Genomic DNA, 23,569 nt, shown 5'->3' on the forward strand with positions numbered 1-23,569 from the left:
CCAGACTAACTGCAGAGATCTTCATGTGATGCCGACGCCTCCTCTCTGTCGTATGACTGCTAAGTCTCTATATATTATAACCTGCTGTGTCTCTGTCTCTCTCCAGACTAACTGCAGAGATCTTCATGTGATGCCGACGCCTCCTCTCTGTCGTATGACTGCTAAGTCTCTATATATTATAACCTGCTGTGTCTCTGTCTCTCTCCAGACTAACTGCAGAGATCTTCATGTGATGCCGACGCCTCCTCTCTGTCGTATGACTGCTAAGTCTCTATATATTATAACCTGCTATGTCTCTGTCTCTCTCCAGACTAACCACTACTACATGAAGCCCAGAGTGACGGATCACCAGTTTGGCATCAAGCACTATGCCGGAGAGGTAAATTACCCTCAAGGAGCTCAACACTTGAGAAGGATACCTCTGTCTCTCTCTCTGTGTGTCTTTCACACATCAGGAGGGGGGTTTATGTAATGGACTGTGACTAAAACACATTGGTCCAGCATGTCACCAGGCAGCTAGGCTGAAGGAGGGCTCCTCTTTCACTAATTAGCCCAAACTATGGGGGCTGGATCATGAGCCCTGCCAAGAGTCAGGCGTGCCAGCCCCCAGGGACAGAGAGGGGGCGGCTGTTGTCCCGGGAACAGGGACAGAGAGGGGGGGGGGGCTGTTGTCCTGGGAACAGGACAGAGAGGGGGAGGGCTGTTGTCCCGGGAACAGGGACAGAGAGGGGGAGGGCTGTTGTCCCGGGAACAGGGACAGAGAGGGGGAGGGCTGTTGTCCCGGGAACAGGGACAGAGAGGGGGGGGCTGTTGTCCCGGGAATAGGGACAGAGAGGGGGGGGGCTGTTGTCCCGGGAACAGGGACAGTGAGAGGGGGGGGCTGTTGTCCCGGGAACAGGGACAGTGAGAGGGGGGGGCTGTTGTCCCGGGAACAGAGACAGAGAGGGGGGGGGCTGTTGTCCCGGGAACAGAGACAGAGAGGGGGGGGGGCTGTTGTCCCGGGAACAGGGACAGGGGGGGGGGGGGGCTGTTGTCCCGGGGACAGGGACAGAGAGAGGGGGGGGGCTGTTGTCCCGGGGACAGGGACAGAGAGGGGGGGGGGGGGCTGTTGTCCCGGGGACAGGGACAGAGAGGGGGGGGGGCTGTTGTCCCGGGGACAGATACAGAGAGAGGGGGGGGGCTGTTGTCCCGGGGACAGAGACAGAGAGGGGGGGGGGGCTGTTGTCCCGGGAACAGGGACAGAGAGGGGGGGGGGGGGGGGGGGGGGCTGTTGTCCCGGGAACAGGGACAGAGAGGGGGGGGGGGGGGGCTGTTGTCCCGGGAACAGGGACAGAGGGGGGGGGGGGCTGTTGTCCCGGGAACAGGGACAGAGAGGGGGGGGGGGGGGGGCTGTTGTCCCGGGAACAGGGACAGAGGGGGGGGGGGGGGCTGTTGTCCCGGGAACAGGGACAGAGGGGGGGGGGGGGCTGTTGTCCCGGGAACAGGGACAGAGGGGGGGGGGGGGGGGGGGCTGTTGTCCCGGGAACAGGGACAGAGGGGGGGAGGGGGCTGTTGTCCCGGGAACAGGGACAGAGGGGGGGAGGGGGCTGTTGTCCCGGGAACAGGGACAGAGAGGGGGGGGGGGCTGTTGTCCCGGGGACAGGGACAGAGAGAGGGGGGGGGGCTGTTGTCCCGGGGACAGGGACAGAGAGGGGGGGGGGGGGCTGTTGTCCCGGGGACAGGGACAGAGAGAGGGGGGGGCTGTTGTCCCGGGAACAGGGACAGAGAGGGGGGGGGGGGCTGTTGTCCCGGGAACAGGGACAGGGAGGGGGGGGGGGGGGGGGGGGCTGTTGTCCCGGGAACAGGGACAGAGGGGGGGGGGGGGGGGCTGTTGTCCCGGGAACAGGGACAGAGACAGAGAGGGGGGGGGGGGCTGTTGTCCCGGGAACAGGGACAGAGAGGGGGGGGGGGCTGTTGTCCCGGGAACAGGGACAGAGAGGGGGGGGGGGGGGCTGTTGTCCCGGGAACAGGGACAGAGAGGGGGGGGGCTGTTGTCCCGGGAACAGGGACAGAGAGGGGGGGGGCTGTTGTCCCGGGAACAGGGACAGAGAGGGGGGGGCTGTTGTCCCGGGAACAGGGACAGAGAGGGGGGGGGGGCTGTTGTCCGGGAACAGGGACAGAGAGGGGGGGGGGGCTGTTGTCCCGGGAACAGGGACAGAGAGGGGGGGGGGCTGTTGTCCCGGGAACAGGGACAGAGAGGGGGGGGGCTGTTGTCCCGGGAACAGGGACAGAGAGGGGGGGGGGCTGTTGTCCCGGGAACAGGAACAGAGAGGGGGAGGTAGTGGGAGGCTGGTTCACTGACACCAGGAGGGTCAAAGGTTGACTTTGACAGAATTAGAATGGACATCATTTTCCTTCAGTCTCCATCAAATCAAATTTTAGCAAATCAAACCCAATCGTATTTGTCACATGCTTTGTAAAGAAGTGTAGACAGTGAAATACTTCCGGGTCATTTTCCAACAATGCAGCGTTAAATCAGCAGTTGATACATATATTAATGATTTGTTGAAGAATATAACTTGTAAACGCCTCGTGATCTTAGTTTAACTGTCGTACCCCATCAGAACCCAACATGCAGCTTGTTTTACTCTGATGTTAGTGAACTATGTAAATGTAAAACCAACACTGTTTTAAGCCTCAGAATGTGATTAACAATATAGTTTGATATCATGGTCGCTCCTCTCCCCAGACCCCAACTCCCCTGCTGCTCAGGGCTCTGTGTTATCTGAAAAGGGCAGATTTCTCGAACTGTAATTTAGTGGTTATTTCATCATAAACAACACAAGGTGAGATGGTGACCTATGAACTCCTATGTCTATAACCCTCAGTGTCCTCATCCGAGGTGAACCTGTACCGTCATTAAACTCAGAATCACGTCTCTGTCGTGGGTCATTTTCTATATGGCTATAGATGTCCACAGAATCAATACCTCTGTTAAATTAACGCTTGCTGACCTGGGCCAGGAGAGCAGTATTTTAGTAAGAGGGAGGAGTCTGCTGCTGTTAAAACCAAAGGGGCCGAGTGACTGCCAACAGGTGACTGTCTTAACATAGCAGTCGACTCCTCTTAGCTGCAACTCTCGCTGAGCTTCAGATCAGGCTAGCGATCGTTCTCTTTCGGCATGTGTAACATGTCCCCTAGTGAACATACTGTAACATACTGTCCTGTCCCCCTGTCAGGTAAACTAACTGTAACATGGCCCCTAGTGAACATACTGTAACATACAATAATACACTGTCCTGTACCCCCCCCCCCCCTCCGTCAGGTAAACTAACTGAAACATGTCCCCGCTCTCTGTCAGGTTGTGTACGACGTCAGAGGGATCCTACAGAAGAACAGAGACACCTTCAGAGATGACATCTTAAACATGCTCAAAGACAGCAGGTGTGTTGTCGCCCTGGTTACGGAATGGCTACGAGATGTACTAAAGTCACTCCACTGTGTTAATGTACTAAAGTCACTCCACTGTGTTAATGTACTAAAGTCACTCCACTGTGTTAATGTACTAAAGTCACTCCACTGTGTTAATGCACTAAAGTCACTCCACTGTGTTAATGCACTAAAGTCACTCCACTGTGTTAATGCTCTAAAGTCACTCCACTGTGTTAATGCACTAAAGTCACTCCACTGTGTTAATGCACTAAAGTCACTCCACTGTGTTAATGCACTAAAGTCACTCCACTGTGTTAATGCACTAAAGTCACTCCACTGTGTTAATGTACTAAAGTCACTCTACTGTGTTAATGTACTAAAGTCACTCTACTGTGTTAATGTATAGAGTAATACCCTCTGACCCTGTACTAAAGTCACTCCACTGTGTTAATGTACTAAAGTCACTCCACTGTGTTAATGTACAGAGTAATACCCTCTGACCCTGTACTAAAGTCACTCCACTGTGTTAATGCACTAAAGTCACTCCACTGTGTTAATGCACTAAAGTCACTCCACTGTGTTAATGCACTAAAGTCACTCCACTGTGTTAATGTACTAAAGTCACTCCACTGTGTTAATGTACTAAAGTCACTCTACTGTGTTAATGTACTAAAGTCACTCTACTGTGTTAATGTATAGAGTAATACCCTCTGACCCTGTACTAAAGTCACTCCACTGTGTTAATGTACTAAAGTCACTCCACTGTGTTAATGTACAGAGTAATACCCTCTGACCCTGTACTAAAGTCACTCCACTGTGTTAATGTACTGAAGTCACTCCACTGTGTTAATGTACTAAAGTCACTCCACTGTGTTAATGTACTAAAGTCACTCCACTGTGTTAATGTACTAAAGTCACTCCACTGTGTTAATGTACTAAAGTCACTCCACTGTGTTAATGTACAGAGTAATACCCTCTGACCCTGTACTAAAGTCACTCCACTGTGTTAATGTACTAAAGTCACTCTACTGTGTTAATGTATAGAGTAATACCCTCTGACCCTGTACTAAAGTCACTCCACTGTGTTAATGTACTAAAGTCACTCCACTGTGTTAATGTACAGAGTAATACCCTCTGACCCTGTACTAAAGTCACTCCACTGTGTTAATGTACTGAAGTCACTCCACTGTGTTAATGTACTAAAGTCACTCCACTGTGTTAATGTACTAAAGTCACTCCACTGTGTTAATGCACTAAAGTCACTCCACTGTGTTTAGAGAATGTTTAACATGTTTGTTCTGTCCTTCAGGCTTGACTTCGTCTATGACCTGTTTGAGCATGTCGGGAGCAGGAACGGAGAGGAGACCATGAAGATGGGGACGGCCAGACGCAAACCCACCGTCAGCTCTCAGTTCAGGGTGAGGACCTTTAACCTCTAACCCCTAACCTCTAACCCCTAAGCCCTAACCTTTAACCTCTAACCCCTAACCCTAATCCACCATCAGATCTCAGTTCAGGGTGAGGACCAATCACAGAGGAGCATGGTCATCCTCTGACCTCCTAACCTTAACCTTCACTATACTGTAGAGTCACACTGTAGAATCCTTTTGGCGGCTCTGCCATGATACGGATTGCCTTGAACATGAGGTTGACATTTTCCCTAAGCGTTTTGTTTTTGTTTTAGAGACAGAGGTATCCTTCTCAAGTGTTGAGCTCCTTGAGGGTAATTTACCTCTCCGGCATAGTGCTTGATGCCAAACTGGTGATCCGTCACTCTGGGCTTCATGTAGTAGTGGTTAGTCTGGAGAGAGACAGAGACACAGCAGGTTATAATATATATAGAGAGAGAGAGAGAGAGAGAGAGAATTCCATGTGAGAAGAACATAACATAACATGTCGTAACTGGCGTGGATGGGATTTAGCCTGGACTGCAGATCCTAAAGCTGGAGATTACCCCTCATCCGCAAGTCCGCCCTGGTAGTATTTTACTGGAGACAGTCAGTCAGAGAGAGAGTGCTAGGTTCAAGGGTCCTTGCTGGCACTGCTGGGTAAATATAGTCCTGTAGCCAGAGCCTGTTAACACCCTGGACAGCAGGAGATGAGGATCCTAGGAGGCCAGAGCCTGTTAACACCCTGGTCAGCAGGAGATGAGGATCCTAGGAGGCCAGAGCCTGTTAACACCCTGGTCAGCAGGAGATGAGGATCCTAGGAGGCCAGAGCCTGTTAACACCCTGGTCAGCAGGAGATGAGGATCCTAGGAGGCCAGAGCCTGTTAACACCCTGGTCAGCAGGAGATGAGGACCCTAGGAGGCCAGAGCCATTGTGTGTGAATCTGTTGTATTGAGGTTGCCTCTTGATGCTGATCCTGTATCTAGATGTGTTGTTGTGTTTCTGATCCTGTATCTAGATGTGTTGTTGTGTTTCTGATCCCGTATCTATATCTAGATGTGTTGTTGTGTTTCTGATCCTGTATCTATATCTAGATGTGGTGTTGTGTTTCTGATCCCGTATCTAGATGTGGTGTTGTTTCTGATCCCGTATCTAGATGTGGTGTTGTGTTTCTGATCCTGTATCTAGATGTGTTGTTGTTTCTGATCCTGTATCTATATCTATATGTGTTGTTGTGTTTCTGATCCTGTATCTATATCTAGATGTGTTGTTGTGTTTCTGATCCTGTATCTATATCTAGATGTGTTGTTGTGTTTCTGATCCTGTATCTATATCTAGATGTGGTGTTGTGTTTCTGATCCTGTATCTAGATGTGTTGTTGTGTTTCTGATCCTGTATCTAGATGTGTTGTTGTGTTTCTGATCCTGTATCTAGATGTGTTGTTGTGTTTCTGATCCTGTATCTAGATGTGTTGTTGTGTTTCTGATCCTGTATCTAGATGTGTTGTTGTGTTTCTGATCCTGTATCTAGATGTGTTGTTGTGTTTCTGATCCTGTATCTAGATGTGTTGTTGTGTTTCTGATCCTGTATGTAGATGTGTTGTTGTGTTTCTGATCCTGTATCTAGATGTGTTGTTGTGTTTCTGATCCTGTATCTAGATGTGTTGTTGTGTTTCTGATCCTGTATCTAGATGTGTTGTTGTGTTTCTGATCCCATATCTATATCTAGATGTGTTGTTGTGTTTCTGATCCTGTATCTAGATGTGTTGTTGTGTTTCTGATCCTGTATCTAGATGTGTTGTTGTGTTTCTGATCCTGTATCTAGATGTTGTGTTTCTGATCCCGTATCTAGATGTGGTGTTGTTTCTGATCCCGTATCTAGATGTGGTGTTGTGTTTCTGATCCCGTATCTAGATGTGGTGTTGTTTCTGAGCCTGTATCTAGATGTGGTGTTGTGTTTCTGATCCTGTATCTAGATGTGGTGTTTCTGATCCTGTATCTAGATGTGTTGTTGTGTTTCTGATCCTGTATCTAGATGTGTTGTTGTGTTTCTGATCCTGTATCTATATCTAGATGTGTTGTTGTGTTTCTGATCTTGTATCTAGATGTGTTGTTGTGTTTCTGATCCTGTATCTATATCTAGATGTATTGTTGTGTTTCTGATCCTGTATCTAGATGTGTTGTTGTGTTTCTGATCCTGTATCTAGATGTGTTGTTGTGTTTCTGATCCTGTATCTAGATGTGTTGTTGTGTTTCTGATCCTGTATCTATATCTAGATGTGTTGTTGTGTTTCTGATCCTGTATCTAGATGTGATGTTGTGTTTCTGATCCTGTATCTATATCTAGATGTGTTGTGTTTCTGATCCTGTATCTAGATGTGTTGTTGTGTTTCTGATCCCGTATCTAGATGTGTTGTTGTGTTTCTGATCCTGTATCTATATCTAGATGTGTTGTTGTGTTTCTGATCCTGTATCTATATCTAGATGTGTTGTGTTTCTGATCCTGTATCTAGATGTGTTGTTGTGTTTCTGATCCTGTATCTAGATGTGTTGTTGTGTTTCTGATCCTGTATCTAGATGTGTTGTTGTGTTTCTGATCCTGTATCTAGATGTGTTGTTGTGTTTCTGATCCTGTATCTAGATGTGTTGTTGTGTTTCTGATCCTGTATCTAGATGTGTTGTTGTGTTTCTGATCCTGTATCTAGATGTGTTGTTGTGTTTCTGATCCTGTATCTAGATGTGTTGTGTTTCTGATCCTGTATCTAGATGTGTTGTTGTGTTTCTGATCCTGTATCTAGATGTGTTGTTGTGTTTCTGATCCTGTATCTAGATGTGTTGTTGTGTTTCTGATCCCGTATCTAGATGTGGTGTTGTTTCTGATCCTGTATCTAGATGTGGTGTTGTGTTTCTGATCCCGTATCTAGATGTGGGGTTGTGTTTCTGATCCTGTATCTAGATGTGTTGTTGTGTTTCTGATCCTGTATCTAGATGTGGTGTTGTGTTTCTGATCCTGTATCTAGATGTGTTGTTGTTTCTGATCCTGTATCTAGATGTGTTGTTGTGTTTCTGATCCTGTATCTATATCTAGATGTGTTGTTGTGTTTCTGATCCTGTATCTAGATGTTGTGTTTCTGATCCTGTATCTAGATGTGTTGTTGTGTTTCTGATCCTGTATCTAGATGTGTTGTTGTGTTTCTGATCCTGTATCTAGATGTGGTGTTGTGTTTCTGATCCTGTATCTAGATGTTGTGTTTTCTGATCCTGTATCTATATCTAGATGTGTTGTGTTTCTGATCCTGTATCTAGATGTGTTGTTGTGTTTCTGATCCTGTATCTAGATGTGTTGTTGTGTTTCTGATCCTGTATCTATATCTAGATGTGTTGTTGTGTTTCTGATCCTGTATCTAGATGTGTTGTTGTGTTTCTGATCCTGTATCTATATCTAGATGTATTGTTGTGTTTCTGATCCTGTATCTAGATGTGTTGTTGTGTTTCTGATCCTGTATCTAGATGTGTTGTTGTGTTTCTGATCCTGTATCTAGATGTGTTGTTGTGTTTCTGATCCTGTATCTAGATGTGTTGTTGTGTTTCTGATCCTGTATCTATATCTAGATGTGTTGTTGTGTTTCTGATCCTGTATCTAGATGTGATGTTGTGTTTCTGATCCTGTATCTATATCTAGATGTGTTGTGTTTCTGATCCTGTATCTAGATGTGTTGTTGTGTTTCTGATCCTGTATCTAGATGTGTTGTTGTGTTTCTGATCCCGTATCTAGATGTGTTGTTGTGTTTCTGATCCTGTATCTATATCTAGATGTGTTGTGTTTCTGATCCTGTATCTAGATGTGTTGTTGTGTTTCTGATCCTGTATCTAGATGTGTTGTTGTGTTTCTGATCCTGTATCTATATCTAGATGTGTTGTGTTTCTGATCCTGTATCTAGATGTGTTGTTGTGTTTCTGATCCTGTATCTAGATGTGTTGTTGTGTTTCTGATCCTGTATCTAGATGTGTTGTGTTTCTGATCCTGTATCTAGATGTGTTGTTGTGTTTCTGATCCTGTATCTAGATGTGTTGTGTTTCTGATCCTGTATCTAGATGTGTTGTTGTGTTTCTGATCCTGTATCTAGATGTGTTGTTGTGTTTCTGATCCTGTATCTAGATGTGTTGTTGTGTTTCTGATCCTGTATCTAGATGTGTTGTTGTGTTTCTGATCCCGTATCTAGATGTGGTGTTGTGTTTCTGATCCCGTATCTAGATGTGGGGTTGTGTTTCTGATCCTGTATCTAGATGTGTTGTTGTGTTTCTGATCCTGTATCTAGATGTGGTGTTGTGTTTCTGATCCTGTATCTAGATGTGTTGTTGTTTCTGATCCTGTATCTAGATGTGTTGTTGTGTTTCTGATCCTGTATCTATATCTAGATGTGTTGTTGTGTTTCTGATCCTGTATCTAGATGTTGTGTTTCTGATCCTGTATCAAGATGTGTTGTTGTGTTTCTGATCCTGTATCTAGATGTGGTGTTGTGTTTCTGATCCTGTATCTAGATGTGGTGTTGTGTTTCTGATCCTGTATCTATATCTAGATGTGTTGTGTTTCTGATCCTGTATCTAGATGTGTTGTTGTGTTTCTGATCCTGTATCTAGATGTGGTGTTGTGTTTCTGATCCTGTATCTAGATGTGTTGTTGTTTCTGATCCTGTATCTAGATGTGTTGTTGTGTTTCTGATCCTGTATCTATATCTAGATGTGTTGTTGTGTTTCTGATCCTGTATCTAGATGTTGTGTTTCTGATCCTGTATCTAGATGTGTTGTTGTGTTTCTGATCCTGTATCTAGATGTGGTGTTGTGTTTCTGATCCTGTATCTAGATGTGGTGTTGTGTTTCTGATCCTGTATCTATATCTAGATGTGTTGTGTTTCTGATCCTGTATCTAGATGTGTTGTGTTTCTGATCCTGTATCTAGATGTGTTGTTGTGTTTCTGATCCTGTATCTAGATGTATTGTTGTGTTTCTGATCCTGTATCTAGATGTGTTGTTGTGTTTCTGATCCTGTATCTATATCTAGATGTGTTGTGTTTCTGATCCTGTATCTAGATGTGTTGTTGTGTTTCTGATCCTGTATCTAGATGTGTTGTTGTGTTTCTGATCCTGTATCTATATCTAGATGTGTTGTGTTTCTGATCCTGTATCTAGATGTGTTGTTGTGTTTCTGATCCTGTATCTAGATGTGTTGTTGTGTTTCTGATCCTGTATCTATATGTGTTGTTGTTTCTGCAGGACTCTCTCCATTCCTTGATGAACACTCTGAGTGCATCCAACCCGTTCTTCGTGCGTTGCATCAAACCCAACATGAACAAGGTGGGTCGTTCAGTATTCACCACAACATGGACAAGGTGGGTCGTTCAGTATTCACCACAACATGGACAGGGTGGGTCGTTCAGTATTCACCACAACATGGACAGGGTGGGTCGTTCAGTATTCACCACAACATGGACAGGGTGGGTCGTTCAGTATTCACCACAACATGGACAGGGTGGGTTCGTTCAGTATTCACCACAACATGGACAGGGTGGGTCGTTCAGTATTCACCACAACATGGACAGGGTGGGTCGTTCAGTATTCACCACAACATGGACAGGGTGGGTCGTTCAGTATTCACCACAACATGGACAGGGTGGGTCGTTCAGTATTCACCACAACATGGACAGGGTGGGTCGTTCAGTATTCACCACAACATGGACAGGGTGGGTCGTTCAGTATTCACCACAACATGGACAGGGTGGGTCGTTCAGTATTCACCACAACATGGACAGGGTGGGTCGTTCAGTATTCACCACACATGGACAGGGTGGGTCGTTCAGTATTCACCACAACATGGACAGGGTGGGTCGTTCAGTATTCACCACAACATGGACAGGGTGGGTCGTTCAGTATTCACCACAACATGGACAGGGTGGGTCGTTCAGTATTCACCACAACATGGACAGGGTGGGTCGTTCAGTATTCACCACAACATGGACAGGGTGGGTCGTTCAGTATTCACCACAACATGGACAGGGTGGGTCGTTCAGTATTCACCACAACATGGACAGGGTGGGTCGTTCAGTATTCACCACAACATGGACAGGGTGGGTCGTTCAGTATTCACCACAACATGGACAAGGTGGGTCGTTCAGTATTCACCACAACATGGACAGGGTGGGTCGTTCAGTATTCACCACAACATGGACAGGGTGGGTCGTTCAGTATTCACCACAACATGGACAGGGGGGGTCGTTCAGTATTCACCACAACATGGACAAGGGTGGGTCGTTCAGTATTCACCACAACATGGACAGGGTGGGTCGTTCAGTATTCACCACAACATGGACAGGGTGGGTCGTTCAGTATTCACCACAACATGGACAGGGTGGGTCGTTCAGTATTCACCACAACATGAACAAGGTGGGTCGTTCAGTATTCACCACAACATGGACAGGGTGGGTCGTTCAGTATTCACCACAACATGGACAGGGTGGGTCGTTCAGTATTCACCACAACATGGACAGGGTGGGTCGTTCAGTATTCACCACAACATGGACAGGGTGGGTCGTTCAGTATTCACCACAACATGGACAAGGTGGGTCGTTCAGTATTCACCACAACATGGACAAGGTGGGTCGTTCAGTATTCACCACAACATGGACAGGGTGGGTCGTTCAGTATTCACCACAACATGGACAAGGTGGGTCGTTCAGTATTCACCACAACATGGACAGGGTGGGTCGTTCAGTATTCACCACAACATGGACAAGGTGGGTCGTTCAGTATTCACCACAACATGGACAAGGTGGGTCGTTCAGTATTCACCACAACATGGACAGGGTGGGTCGTTCAGTATTCACCACAACATGGACAAGGTGGGTCGTTCAGTATTCACCACAACATGGACAGGGTGGGTCGTTCAGTATTCACCACAACATGGACAGGGTGGGTCGTTCAGTATTCACCACAACATGGACAAGGTGGGTCGTTCAGTATTCACCACAACATGGACAGGGTGGGTCGTTCAGTATTCACCACAACATGGACAGGGTGGGTCGTTCAGTATTCACCACAACATGGACAGGGTGGGTCGTTCAGTATTCACCACAACATGGACAGGGTGGGTCGTTCAGTATTCACCACAACATGGACAGGGTGGGTCGTTCAGTATTCACCACAACATGGACAGGGTGGGTCGTTCGGTATTCACCACAACATGGACAGGGTGGGTCGTTCGGTATTCACCACAACATGAACAAGGTGGGTCGTTCGGTATTCACCACAACATGAACAAGGTGGGTCGTTCGGTATTCACCACAACATGAACAAGGTGGGTCGTTCGGTATTCACCACAACATGAACAAGGTGGGTCGTTCGGTATTCACCACAACATGAACAAGGTGGGTCGTTCGGTATTCACCACAACATGGACAAGGTGGGTTATTCGGTATTCACCACAACATGGACAGGGTGGGTTATTCGGTATTCACCCCAACATGGACAAGGTGGGTCGTTCGGTATTAGCTGTACCACAGGGAATGCTGTTGTCTCTGGGGGGGGGGCTTATCTGTACCACAGGGACTTTATTTGTTGTACATTCAAGTCCTGACACTCCTCTGAACAACAGGTTGATAACATGCCTGATGGTAGGGTACCCCACACCCCCACACACACACACACACACACACACACACACACACACACACACACACACACCCACACACACACCCCCACAGCCAGTGAGATGTGAATCAGAGGTAAGTGATCGTGCAGTGTGATAAGCAGCAGTGAGGAAGATCATGACGCAGTCAGAACAGAGCAGCTGAGAACAATAGAGTTCATTATACTGGACTGAAACATTCCTGGGTTAAAGACATGTAGCAGAATTCTAGCTCCTAAACACCTTGTATCGTCCCTCTGTAAGACAAGCATAGTACTGTTGTATCGTCCCTCTGTAAGACAAGCATAGTACTGTTGTATCGTCCCTCTGTAAGACAAGCATAGTACTGTTGTATCGTCCCTCTGTAAGACAAGCATAGTACTGTTGTATCGTCCCTCTGTAAGACAAGCATAGTACTGTTGTATCGTCCCTCTGTAAGACAAGCATAGTACTGTTGAATCGTCCCTCCTGTAAGACAAGCATAGTACTGTTGTATCGTCCCTCTGTGAGACAAGCATAGTACTGTTGTATCGTCCCTCTGTGAGACAAGCATAGTACTGTTGTATCGTCCCTCTGTGAGACAAGCATAGTACTGTTGTATCGTCCCTCTGTAAGACAAGCATAGTACTGTTGTTTCGTCCCTCTGTAAGACAAGCATAGTACTGTTGTATCGTCCCTCTGTACTGTCAACTATACTTCTGCCCAGTCGTCAGACGGCTGCTGTTGTGTATTCTCACAGAGTTAGAGTTGAAAAGTAATTCAGTATGTTTTGTACTTCTCAGAACGCCAACATGTTTGACCCAGAAGTGGTCCTGAACCAGCTGAGGTATTCTGGGATGTTGGAGACCGTGAAGATCCGCAGGGCTGGGTTTCCTGTCCGCAGGACTTTTGATGACTTCTACAGCAGGTGAGAAAAATGGACAATGGTCTTTTACAGGTGTCATGACGTTGCCCTCTGAGTACAGGGAGGACAGTTGACCCCCTCCCCCCTTGCACCATCCCCCAACCTACCTCCCCCCACCCAGGCCCTGTGTAAAGGGGTGGTAAAATTCTAGAGGAGAATATCCTGCCGCATGGCCCAGTTGAGACAGAGAGGGGTTTCATAGAGAGACACAGGAAATTCTTCCAACTCACAGAATTGGGGAACCGAACGACATTTATGTTCTGGAGAAGGTATAAAAGATTGGTGAAGAATCCAGCTACGAACTGGTCCGCTTGGTACAATTTTGTGATACTCAGAAGAGACAATATAGCCATTATACTGTTTATATAATAGCCTCAGCTATGGGACTTGCATCCAAATGGTTGTATAAAATGTATTAATAAGGATAAAGCTATTTGTAATACGTGGAGATGCTATGTACTGATGTTAATGTGATAGAATGTATTTCTGTTTAAAGCTTAAATCAGTCATCGACACGCCCCCAGGGACACAGACAGGACCAGGCGTCATGTGACAAGCCTGTTCTATGTTCACTATAAAACCCACCCTGATTTACTTTCTTCAGACCAGCTTACCTCAGAAGAGAGAGCCAAGGTTTGACCCCCAATTCCTCTACTAAAAGTTAACTATACCACATGGTTAAACTTTGACTATCGAGACCGACAGAATAATAACAAGTCTTTGATATTAATTAATAGTCTGCAGCTAGAAATTATATCATTGAACGCGAAGACCGACGAACCATCCATTCTATAACGACATTAATGAATGTCGCTTTGAAAGATCCATTCTAACCGAGAGAGAGAGAACAGGACAAAAACTCTCCAACAAGGATCCCGACGACACACTGAGCGTAAATATATATTGATTGCAATTGTTCCCGAATGAGTGAGCGTTCATGTGCAAAGGATTAGCATATCAATTGTTAATATTAATGAACTCTGTGTACCTCCTCAGCTGCCCTTTATGACCCTTTGTTTAACAAGACACCAGCCCTGCCTGTTTAGCCCACTAGGGCACATTACTCTACCAATTCTTTGTGATGATAATTACTGTTTGTATGCTTTCTGTGAATTACTTAGTGTAGTAAATAAATGATTTTAAGACAATTGATGTATGGATGACTCTTAGTAAAAGCTGGGTTCGTGCAGATACAACAATTTACGACGTTTGGAATGAGACTGGACGCGAGGTAAAATACACCATTTAAACCAGAAGATAATCGGCGTATACTATAATATAATATATAATGTTATAATATCGGAAAGTTATATTAGGAAAATTATAACTTTGTAATCTGAATATTTTCCTTGGTGCCCCGATCTCCTAGTTAATTACAGTTAAACGATTAATCAGTTTAATCGCGTAATAATAATAACAGGGAGTTATTTTGATAAACATGTCTTCAGTTTAATGGTGGCCCAAAGACACGACACAGGGAAGACAGACCAACATCACCGTCTCCCGTGCACGGTAGATCACCTGCTGGGTGTCGACGAACCCCGGGGTTTCACCCTGTAGAATCACCTGCTGGGTGTGGATGACCCCCGGGGTTTCAACCAGTAGAATCACCTGCTGGGTGTGGATGAACCCCGGGGTTTCAACCTGTAGAATCACCTGCTGGGTGTGGATGACCCCCGCGGTTTCAACCTGTAGAATCACCTGCAGGGTGTGGATGACCCCCGCGGTTTCAACCTGTAGAATCACCTGCAGGGTGTGGATGACCCCCGCGGTTTCAACCTGTAGAATCACCTGCAGGGTGTGGATGACCCCCGCGGTTTCAACCTGTAGAATCACCTGCTGGGTGTCGATGAACCCCGGGGTTTCAACCTGTAGAATCACCTGCTGGGTGTGGATGAACCCCGGGGTTTCAACCTGTAGAATCACCTGCTGGGTGTCGATGAACCCCGGGGTTTCAACCTGTAGAATCACCTGCTGGGTGTGGATGAACCCCGGGGTTGTTCTGTGTTCAGGGTCAATGGCACGGCCACCCACTGCTGCGCACCACCAAGGCTCATGTAGACCTGTCTAACCTCTTACAAAACAGCAGAACATGAGGACTCAGCGTTCACCTGGGTCATTGAGCTCGTGTTGATTACCTATTGTGCTGCTGTCAACTGTCTGGGTGTCATGTCACGTCCTTCGACACGTCTGGCCCTTGTCTGACCCGTTTGATTTCTCTGGTCCGTTTTGATTTGTCTGACACACTCGGATCTGTTTCGGATCTGTGTCTGGCCCGTCGGATCTGTGTCTGGCCCGTCGGATCTGGGACTGACCCGTCGGATCTGGGACTGACCCGTCGGATCTGTGTCTGGCCCGTCGGATCTGTGTCTGGCCCGTCGGATCTGTGTCTGGCCCGTCGGATCTGTGACTGACCCGTCGGATTTGTGTCTGGCCCGTCGGATCTGTGACTGACCCGTCGAATCTGTGTCTGACCTGTGTGCGTCTCTGTTCCCTGTGCAGGTACAAGATGATCCTGAAAGACAAGCGTCCAACAGACGACCAGAGAGGGATGTGCACAGAACTGCTGATGTCATACGACCCCGCCAAGAGAGACTGGCAGCAGGGGAAGACTAAGGTACGCTGGCCCCGTGACTCTGACAACACCATCACACTCTTACACGGCGTACTCTGCTGCGTGTACTGTGACCCAGGGGGTTTACAGGGTTGAACAGGGTAGAGTTACAGGGACCAAAGGAGCATCAGCTTCAGGCTAACAACAAACCCACAGCTGGGACAGGATCAGGTCTTCTCTCTTCCTTACATAGGGCTTCATCTTTTACAAGCCTTCCTCATCAGCCACGTATTGGTTATCTGCCTGGCGCCATGGCGGTCTGCCTGGCGCCATGGCGGTCTGCCTGGCGCCATGGCGGTCTGCCTGGCGCCATGGCGGTCTGCCTGGCGCCATGGCGGTCTGCCTGGCGCCATGGCGGTCTTACTTACAGTGTTAGCTCCATGACACACTGTAATATGATGCAGGACCCCTCTAACTTAGTGTTAGATCCATGACACACTGTAATACCCCCCAGAGGGATGAGGTGTAGAATGGTGGTGGGCGAATAAAGATGTGTAGCATGACCAGGTCTGTATAATCTGAGGGAAATATGTGTCTCTAATATGGTCATACATTTGGCAGGAGGTTAGGAAGTTCAGCTCAGTTTCCACCTCATTTTGTGGGCAGTGTTGCACATAGCCTGTCTTCTCTTGAGAGACAGGTCTGCCTACGGCGGTCTTTCTCAATAGCAAGGCTATGCTCACTGAGTCTGTACATAGAGCTTTCCTTAAGTTTAGGTCAGTCACAGTGGTCAGGTATTCTGCCTCTGTGTACTCTCTGTTTAGGGACAAATAGCATTCTAGTTTGCTCAGTTTGTTTAATTATCTTTTTGTTTTCTCATGATTTGGTTGGGTCTAATTGTGTTGCTGTCCTGGGGCTCTGTGGGGTCTGTTTGTGTTTGTGAACAGAGCCCCAGGACCAGCTTGCTTAGGGGACTCTTCTCCAGGTTCATCTCTCTGTAGGTGATGGCTTTGTTATGGAAGGTTTGGGAATCGCTTCCTTTTAGGTGGTGGTAGAATTTAACAGCTCTTTTCTGGATTTTGATACATTAATGTTATTTTATTGACAGTGTAATGTTAGTTTGTTGACCGTGTAATGTAATGTTAGTTTGTTGACAGTGTAATGTTAGTTTATTGACAGTGTAATGTTAGTTTATTGACAGTGTAATGTTAGTTTATTGACAGTGTAATGTTAGTTTATTGACAGTGTAATGTTAGTTTATTGACAGTGTAATGTTAGTTTGTTGACAGTGTAATGTTAGTTTGTTGACAGTGTAATGTTAGTTTGTTGACAGTGTAATGTTAGTTTGTTGACAGTGTAATGTTAGTTTGTTGACAGTGTAATGTTAGTTTGTTGACAGTGTAATGTTAGTTTGTTGACAGTGTAATGTTAGTTTGTTGACAGTGTAATGTTAGTTTGTTGACAGTGTAATGTTAGTTTGTTGACAGTGTAATGTAATGTTAGTTTGTTGACAGTGTAATGTAATGTTAGTTTGTTGACAGTGTAATGTTAGTTTGTTGACAGTGTAATGTTAGTTTGTTGACAGTGTAATGTAATGTTAGTTTGTTGACAGTGTAATGTAATGTTAGTTTGTTGACAGTGTAATGTAATGTTAGTTTGTTGACAGTGTAATGTAATGTTAGTTTGTTGACAGTGTAATGTAATGTCAGTTTGTTGACAGTGTAATGTCAGTTTGTTGACAGTGTAATGTCAGTTTGTTGACAGTGTAATGTAATGTTCGTTTGTTGATAGTGTAATGTTAGTTTGTTGACAGTGTAATGTAATGTTAGTTTGTTGACTGTAATGTAATGTTAGTTTGTTGACAGTGTAATGTAATGTTAGTTTGTTGACAGTGTAATGTAATGTTAGTTTGTTGACAGTGTAATGTAATGTTAGTTTGTTGACAGTGTAATGTAATGTCAGTTTGTTGACAGTGTAATGTCAGTTTGTTGACAGTGTAATGTAATGTTCGTTTGTTGATAGTGTAATGTTAGTTTGTTGACAGTGTAATGTAATGTTAGTTTGTTGACTGTAATGTAATGTTAGTTTGTTGACAGTGTAATGTAATGTTAGTTTGTTGACAGTGTAATGTTAGTTTGTTGACGGTGTAATGTTAGTTTGTTGACAGTGTAATGTTAGTTTGTTGACGGTGTAATGTTAGTTTGTTGACGGTGTAATGTTAGTTTGTTGACAGTGTAATGTTAGTTTGTTGACAGTGTAATGTTAGTTTGTTGACAGTGTAACGTAATGTTAGTTTGTTGACAGCGTAACGTAATGTTAGTTTGTTGACAGTGTAACGTAATGTTAGTTTGTTGACAGTGTAATGTTAGTTTGTTGACAGTGTAACGTAATGTTAGTTTGTTGACAGTGTAATGTTAGTTTATTGACGGTGTAATGTTAGTTTGTTGACGGTGTAATGTTAGTTTGTTGACGGTGTAATGTTAGTTTGTTGACAGTGTAATGTTAGTTTGTTGACAGTGTAATGTTAGTTTGTTGACGGTGTAATGTTAGTTTGTTGACAGTGTAATGTTAGTTTGTTGACAGTGTAATGTTAGTTTGTTGACAGTGTAACGTAATGTTAGTTTGTTGACAGTGTAATGTAATGTTCGTTTGTTGATAGTGTAATGTTAGTTTGTTGACTGTAATGTAATGTTAGTTTGTTGACAGTGTAATGTAATGTTAGTTTGTTGACAGTGTAATGTAATGTTAGTTTGTTGACAGTGTAATGTTAGCTTATTGACAGTGTAATGTTAGTTTGTTGACAGTGTAATGTTAGCTTATTGACAGTGTAATGTAATGTTAGTTTGTTGACAGTGTAATGTAATGTTAGTTTGTTGACAGTGTAATGTAATGTTAGTTTGTTGACAGTGTAATGTAATGTTAGTTTGTTGACAGTGTAGTGTAATGTTAGTTTGTTGACAGTGTAGTGTAATGTTAGTTTGTTGACAGTATAATGTAATGTTAGTTTGTTGACAGTGTAATGTTAGCTTATTGACAGTGTAATGTTAGTTTGTTGACAGTGTAATGTTAGTTTGTTGACAGTGTAACATAATGTTAGTTTATTGACAGTGTAACATAATGTTAGTTTATTGACAGTGTAATGTAATGTTAGTTTGTTGACAGTGTAATGTTAGTTTGTTGACAGTGTAATGTAATGTTAGTTTATTGACCATGTAATGTTAGTTTATTGACAGTGTAATGTAATGTTAGCTTATTGACAGTGTAATGTAATGTTAGTTTATTGACAGTGTAATGTTAGTTTGTTGACAGTGTTGTTTGAGTTTATTGACAGTGTAAATTGTACACAGACCTTATATTAATCCCTAGAGATGAACAGTTTCGTCCAAGGCCTTTTATCCTCTGTAAACTCTGGATGCACATTGAGTTGGGGGCAGAGATTCACAGACCATACAATATCCCAAGTGAATGTTGCTGCCCACAATTATGTGTCATGCCTTTTGTGCGTAGTGTTTTGGTTATCAGTGCCATATTTTTTGGGGGTTAACGGTAGGAAAGTAAGGTGGGTTTGAAAGTAGAGGTTGGGATTGCATTTCCTGTGTAGAACGGTCTAATTATATCCATGTCTGATTGTGTGATGAGGAAGTTAGGACTGGACGGTAGGGTGGCAGCATAGGATGTGGGAAGGAAGGAAGGATGTTGTCCAGGAAGCTTCCTCTCTGTGACTCGGAGAGTGTAGAGGAGAAACAGGAGCTGGGGGGGGAAGCTGGGGGGGGGGGGGGGGGGGGGGGGAGTAGGGCTGGGGGGGGGCAGGTTGGGGAGTAGGGGGGGGGAGCTACAGTATTCAGTCAGGGAGGGGTTAACTAGCCCCGGTGGAATGCTCTTCCATGAGGAGGGGAGGGAGGAGGGGAGTGGTACCTACAGTATTCAGTCAGGGAGGGGTTAACTAGCCCCGGTGGAATGCTCTTCCAAGAGGAGGGGAGTGGTACCTACAGTATTCAGTCAGGGAGGGGGTTAACTAGCCCCGGTGGAATGCTCTTCCATGAGGAGGGGAGTGGTACCTACAGTATTCAGTCAGGGAGGGGTTAACTAGCCCCGGTGGAATGCTCTTCCATGAGGAGGGGAGGGAGGAGGGGAGTGGTACCTACAGTATTCAGTCAGGGAGGGGTTAACTAGCCCCAGTGGAATGCTCTTCCAAGAGGAGGGGAGTGGTACCTACATTATTCAGTCAGGGAGGGGTTAACTAGCCCCGGTGGAATGCTCTTCCATGAGGAAGGGAGTGGCACCTACATTATTCAGTCAGGGAGGGGTTAACTAGCCCCAGTGGAATGCTCTTCCATGAGGAAGGGAGTGGTACCTACAGTATTCAGTCAGGGAGGGGTTAACTAGCCCCAGTGGAATGCTCTTCCATGAGGAGGGGAGTGGTACCTACAGTATTCAGTCAGGGAGGGGTTAACTAGCCCCGGTGGAATGCTCTTCCATGAGGAGGGGAGTGGTACCTACAGTATTCAGTCAGGGAGGGGTTAACTAGCCCCAGTGGAATGCTCTTCCATGAGGAGGGGAGTGGTACCTACAGTATTCAGTCAGGGAGGGGTTAACTAGCCCCGGTGGAATGCTCTTCCATGAGGAGGGGAGTGGTACCTACAGTATTCAGTCAGGGAGGGGTTAACTAGCCCCAGTGGAATGCTCTTCCATGAGGAGGGGAGTGGCCTGCTCTTGGAAGAGTGCCATCCTGTCCCCTCCCTTCTAGTGTCTCTCCCTTTCAATTTCAATCTCTCTCTGCCTGTGCAACTCCCCTCCCAAACCCGTCTGTCTCTTTCTCTCACGCCCTGCCTCCTCCCCTCCTGTCTCTCTCTCGCCCTGCCCCCTCCCCTCCTGTCTCTCTCTCGCCCTGCCCCCTCCCCTCCTGTCTCTCTCTCGCCCTGCCTCCTCCCCTCCTGTCTCTCTCTCGCCCTGCCCCCTCCCCTCCTGTCTCTCTCTCGCCCTGCCCCCTCCCCTCCTGTCTCTCTCTCGCCCTGCCTCCTCCCCTCCTGTCTCTCTCTCTCTCGCCCTGCCTCCTCCCCTCCTGTCTCTCTCTCTCTCGCCCTGCCTCCTCCCCTCCTGTCTCTCTCTCTCTCGCCCTGCCTCCTCCCCTCCTGTCTCTCTCTCTCTCTCGCCCTGCCTCCTCCCCTCCTGTCTCTCTCTCTCTCGCCCTGCCTCCTCGCCCTGCCTCCTCGCCCTGCCTCCTCGCCCTGCCTCCTCCCCTCCTGTCTCTCTCTCTCGCCCTGCCTCCTCGCCCTGCCTCCTCCCCTCCTGTCTCTCTCTCTCTCTCTCTCCCTGCCTCCTCGCCCTGCCTCCTCGCCCTGCCTCCTCGCCCTGCCTCCTCCCCTCCTGTGTCTCTCCTGTCTCTCTCTCGCCCTGCCTCCTCCCCTCCTGTCTCTCTCTCTCGCCCTGCCTCCTCGCCCTGCCTCCTCCCCTCCTGTCTCTCTCTCTCTCTCTCGCCCTGCCTCCTCCCCTCCTGTCTCTCTCTCTCGCCCTGCCTCCTCCCCTCCTGTCTCTCTCTCTCGCCCTGCCTCCTCCCCTCCTGTCTCTCTCTCTCGCCCTGCCTCCTCCTCTCTCTCTCGCCCTGCCACCTCGCCCTGCCTCCTCCCCTCCTGTCTCTCTCTCTCTCTCTCTTTCGCCCTGCCTCCTCGCCCTGCCTCCTCCCCTCCTGTCTCTCTCCTGCCTCCTCTCTTAGTAGTCTGTAAGAAGCCAGAGATCCAGAACACAGACAGGATGTTAGCTGTGGGACTAACAACACAACACTGACTCTTTGCAGTAGCAGAACCGTCATATTGTTTTCCCGCGGGGCTCTCTGCAGTGACAGTCAGGGAGAATAGCCAGAAAAGTAGCTATAGCTCTGTGACAGTAGCTGAAACTAGCAGAGTCAACCGGCCGGTCGGTCCCAGTCCAAGAGGACTTAACCCAGAGAGAGGAAGAGTAGCAGGGAGAGTAGCTAACAGCTAACAGTGAGAGTAGCTAATAGGGAGAATAGCTAGCAGGGAGAGTAGCTAACAGCTAGCAGGGAGAGTAGCTAACAGCTAACAGTGAGAGTAGCTAATAGGGAGAATAGCTAGCAGGGAGAGTAGCTAACAGCTAGCAGGGAGAGTAGCTAACAGCTAGGAGCTCTGCAGCAAACAGCTGGGCATAAACGGACTGCATCCAGACCTTATCAAGAAGAACTAACTATCCTACAGGAACTAACCTCCATCCCTCTCTCTGCCGGGCCGGACCGTGCGGGCCTGGCCGTGCGCCGTGTGTCATGTCCTGCAGGTGTTCCTGAAGGAAGAGCTGGAACTCAGGCTGGAGAAGGAGAGGGAAGAGGTGCGGAGACAGGCGGGAATGGTGATCCGGGCACACATACTCAGCTATGTGGCAAGGTGGGTACTGCTGGGGAGAGGGCTGGGAGGGAGTGACTGGGGGGATGGGAGGGAGTGACTGGGGGGATGGGAGGGAGTGACTGGGGGGGCTGGGAGGGAGTGACTGGGGGGGCTGGGAGGGAGTGACTGGGGGGGCTGGGAGGGAGTGACTGGGGGGATGGGAGGGAGTGACTGGGGGGGCTGGGAGGGAGTGACTGGGGGGGCTGGGAGGGAGTGACTGGGGGAACTGGGAGGGAGTGACTGGGGGGGCTGGGGGGGAGTGACTGGGGCTGGCTGGGAGGGAGTGACTGGGGGGGCTGGGAGGGAGTGACTGGGGGGGCTGGGAGGGAGTGACTGGGGGGGCTGGGAGGGAGTGACTGGGGGGATGGGAGGGAGTGACTGGGGGGGCTGGGAGGGAGTGACTGGGGGGCTGGGAGGGAGTGACTGGGGGAACTGGGAGGGAGTGACTGGGGGGGTTGGGGGGGAGTGACTGGGGCTGGCTGGGAGGGAGTGACTGGGGGGGCTGGGAGGGAGTGACTGGGCGGGCTGGGAGGGAGTGACTGGGGGGGCTGGGAGGGAGTGACTGGGGGAACTGGGAGGGAGTGACTGGGGAGAGTGCTGGGGGGAGTGACTAGGAGGGCTGGGGGAGTGACTAGGAGTGCTGGGGGGGAGTGACTAGGAGTGCTGGGTGGAATGACTAGGAGTGCTGGGGGGGAGTGACTAGGAGGGCTGGGGGGGAGTGACTAGGGGGGCTGGGGGGAGTGACTAGGAGTGCTGGGGGGGAGTGACTGGGGAGAGTGCTGGGGGGGAGTGACTGGGGAGAGTGCTGGGTGGAGTGACTGGGGAGAGTGCTGGGTGGAGTGACTGGGGAGAGTGCTGGGTGGAGTGACTGGGGAGAGTGCTGGGTGGAGTGACTGGGGAGAGTGCTGGGTGGAGTGACTAGGAGGGCTGGGGGGGAGTGACTGTTTGTTTAATACCGATTTATTCTGTGAGGGGCGTGACAGTGTTGTTGGAAGACGAACACTGAGGGACAGTCTGATAATGTGTGTCTAAATGGTAGTCGGCGGAAAGACGAACACTGAGGGACAGTGCCATTAATGCCATTAAACTGTAAAGATAATGCCATTAATGCCATTAAACTGTAAAGATAATGCCATGAAAGCCGTTAAACTGTAAAGATAATGCCATTAAACTGTAAAGATAATGCCATGAAAGCCGTTAAACTGTAAAGATAATGCCATTAAACTGTAAAGATAA

The 23,569-nt window shown here is 47.6% G+C and overlaps 1 protein-coding gene across 1 annotated transcript in view; it reads left to right on the plus strand.

The window, feature by feature from the left end:
* myo10l3 (myosin X, like 3) overlaps positions 1-23,569 on the plus strand; it is a 159,101-nt gene that overhangs the window by 87,066 nt on the left and 48,466 nt on the right. The window contains exons 15-21 of the mRNA XM_029702003.1: positions 311-379; positions 3,341-3,423; positions 4,721-4,829; positions 10,074-10,154; positions 13,263-13,387; positions 15,887-16,001; positions 22,227-22,333. Of these exons, the coding sequence (XP_029557863.1) occupies positions 311-379; positions 3,341-3,423; positions 4,721-4,829; positions 10,074-10,154; positions 13,263-13,387; positions 15,887-16,001; positions 22,227-22,333 (689 nt within the window). The remainder of the gene's footprint in view (positions 1-310; positions 380-3,340; positions 3,424-4,720; positions 4,830-10,073; positions 10,155-13,262; positions 13,388-15,886; positions 16,002-22,226; positions 22,334-23,569) is intronic.

The sequence above is a fragment of the Salmo trutta genome, chromosome 20, assembly GCF_901001165.1.
Source record: "Salmo trutta chromosome 20, fSalTru1.1, whole genome shotgun sequence".
NCBI lineage: Eukaryota > Metazoa > Chordata > Actinopteri > Salmoniformes > Salmonidae > Salmo > Salmo trutta.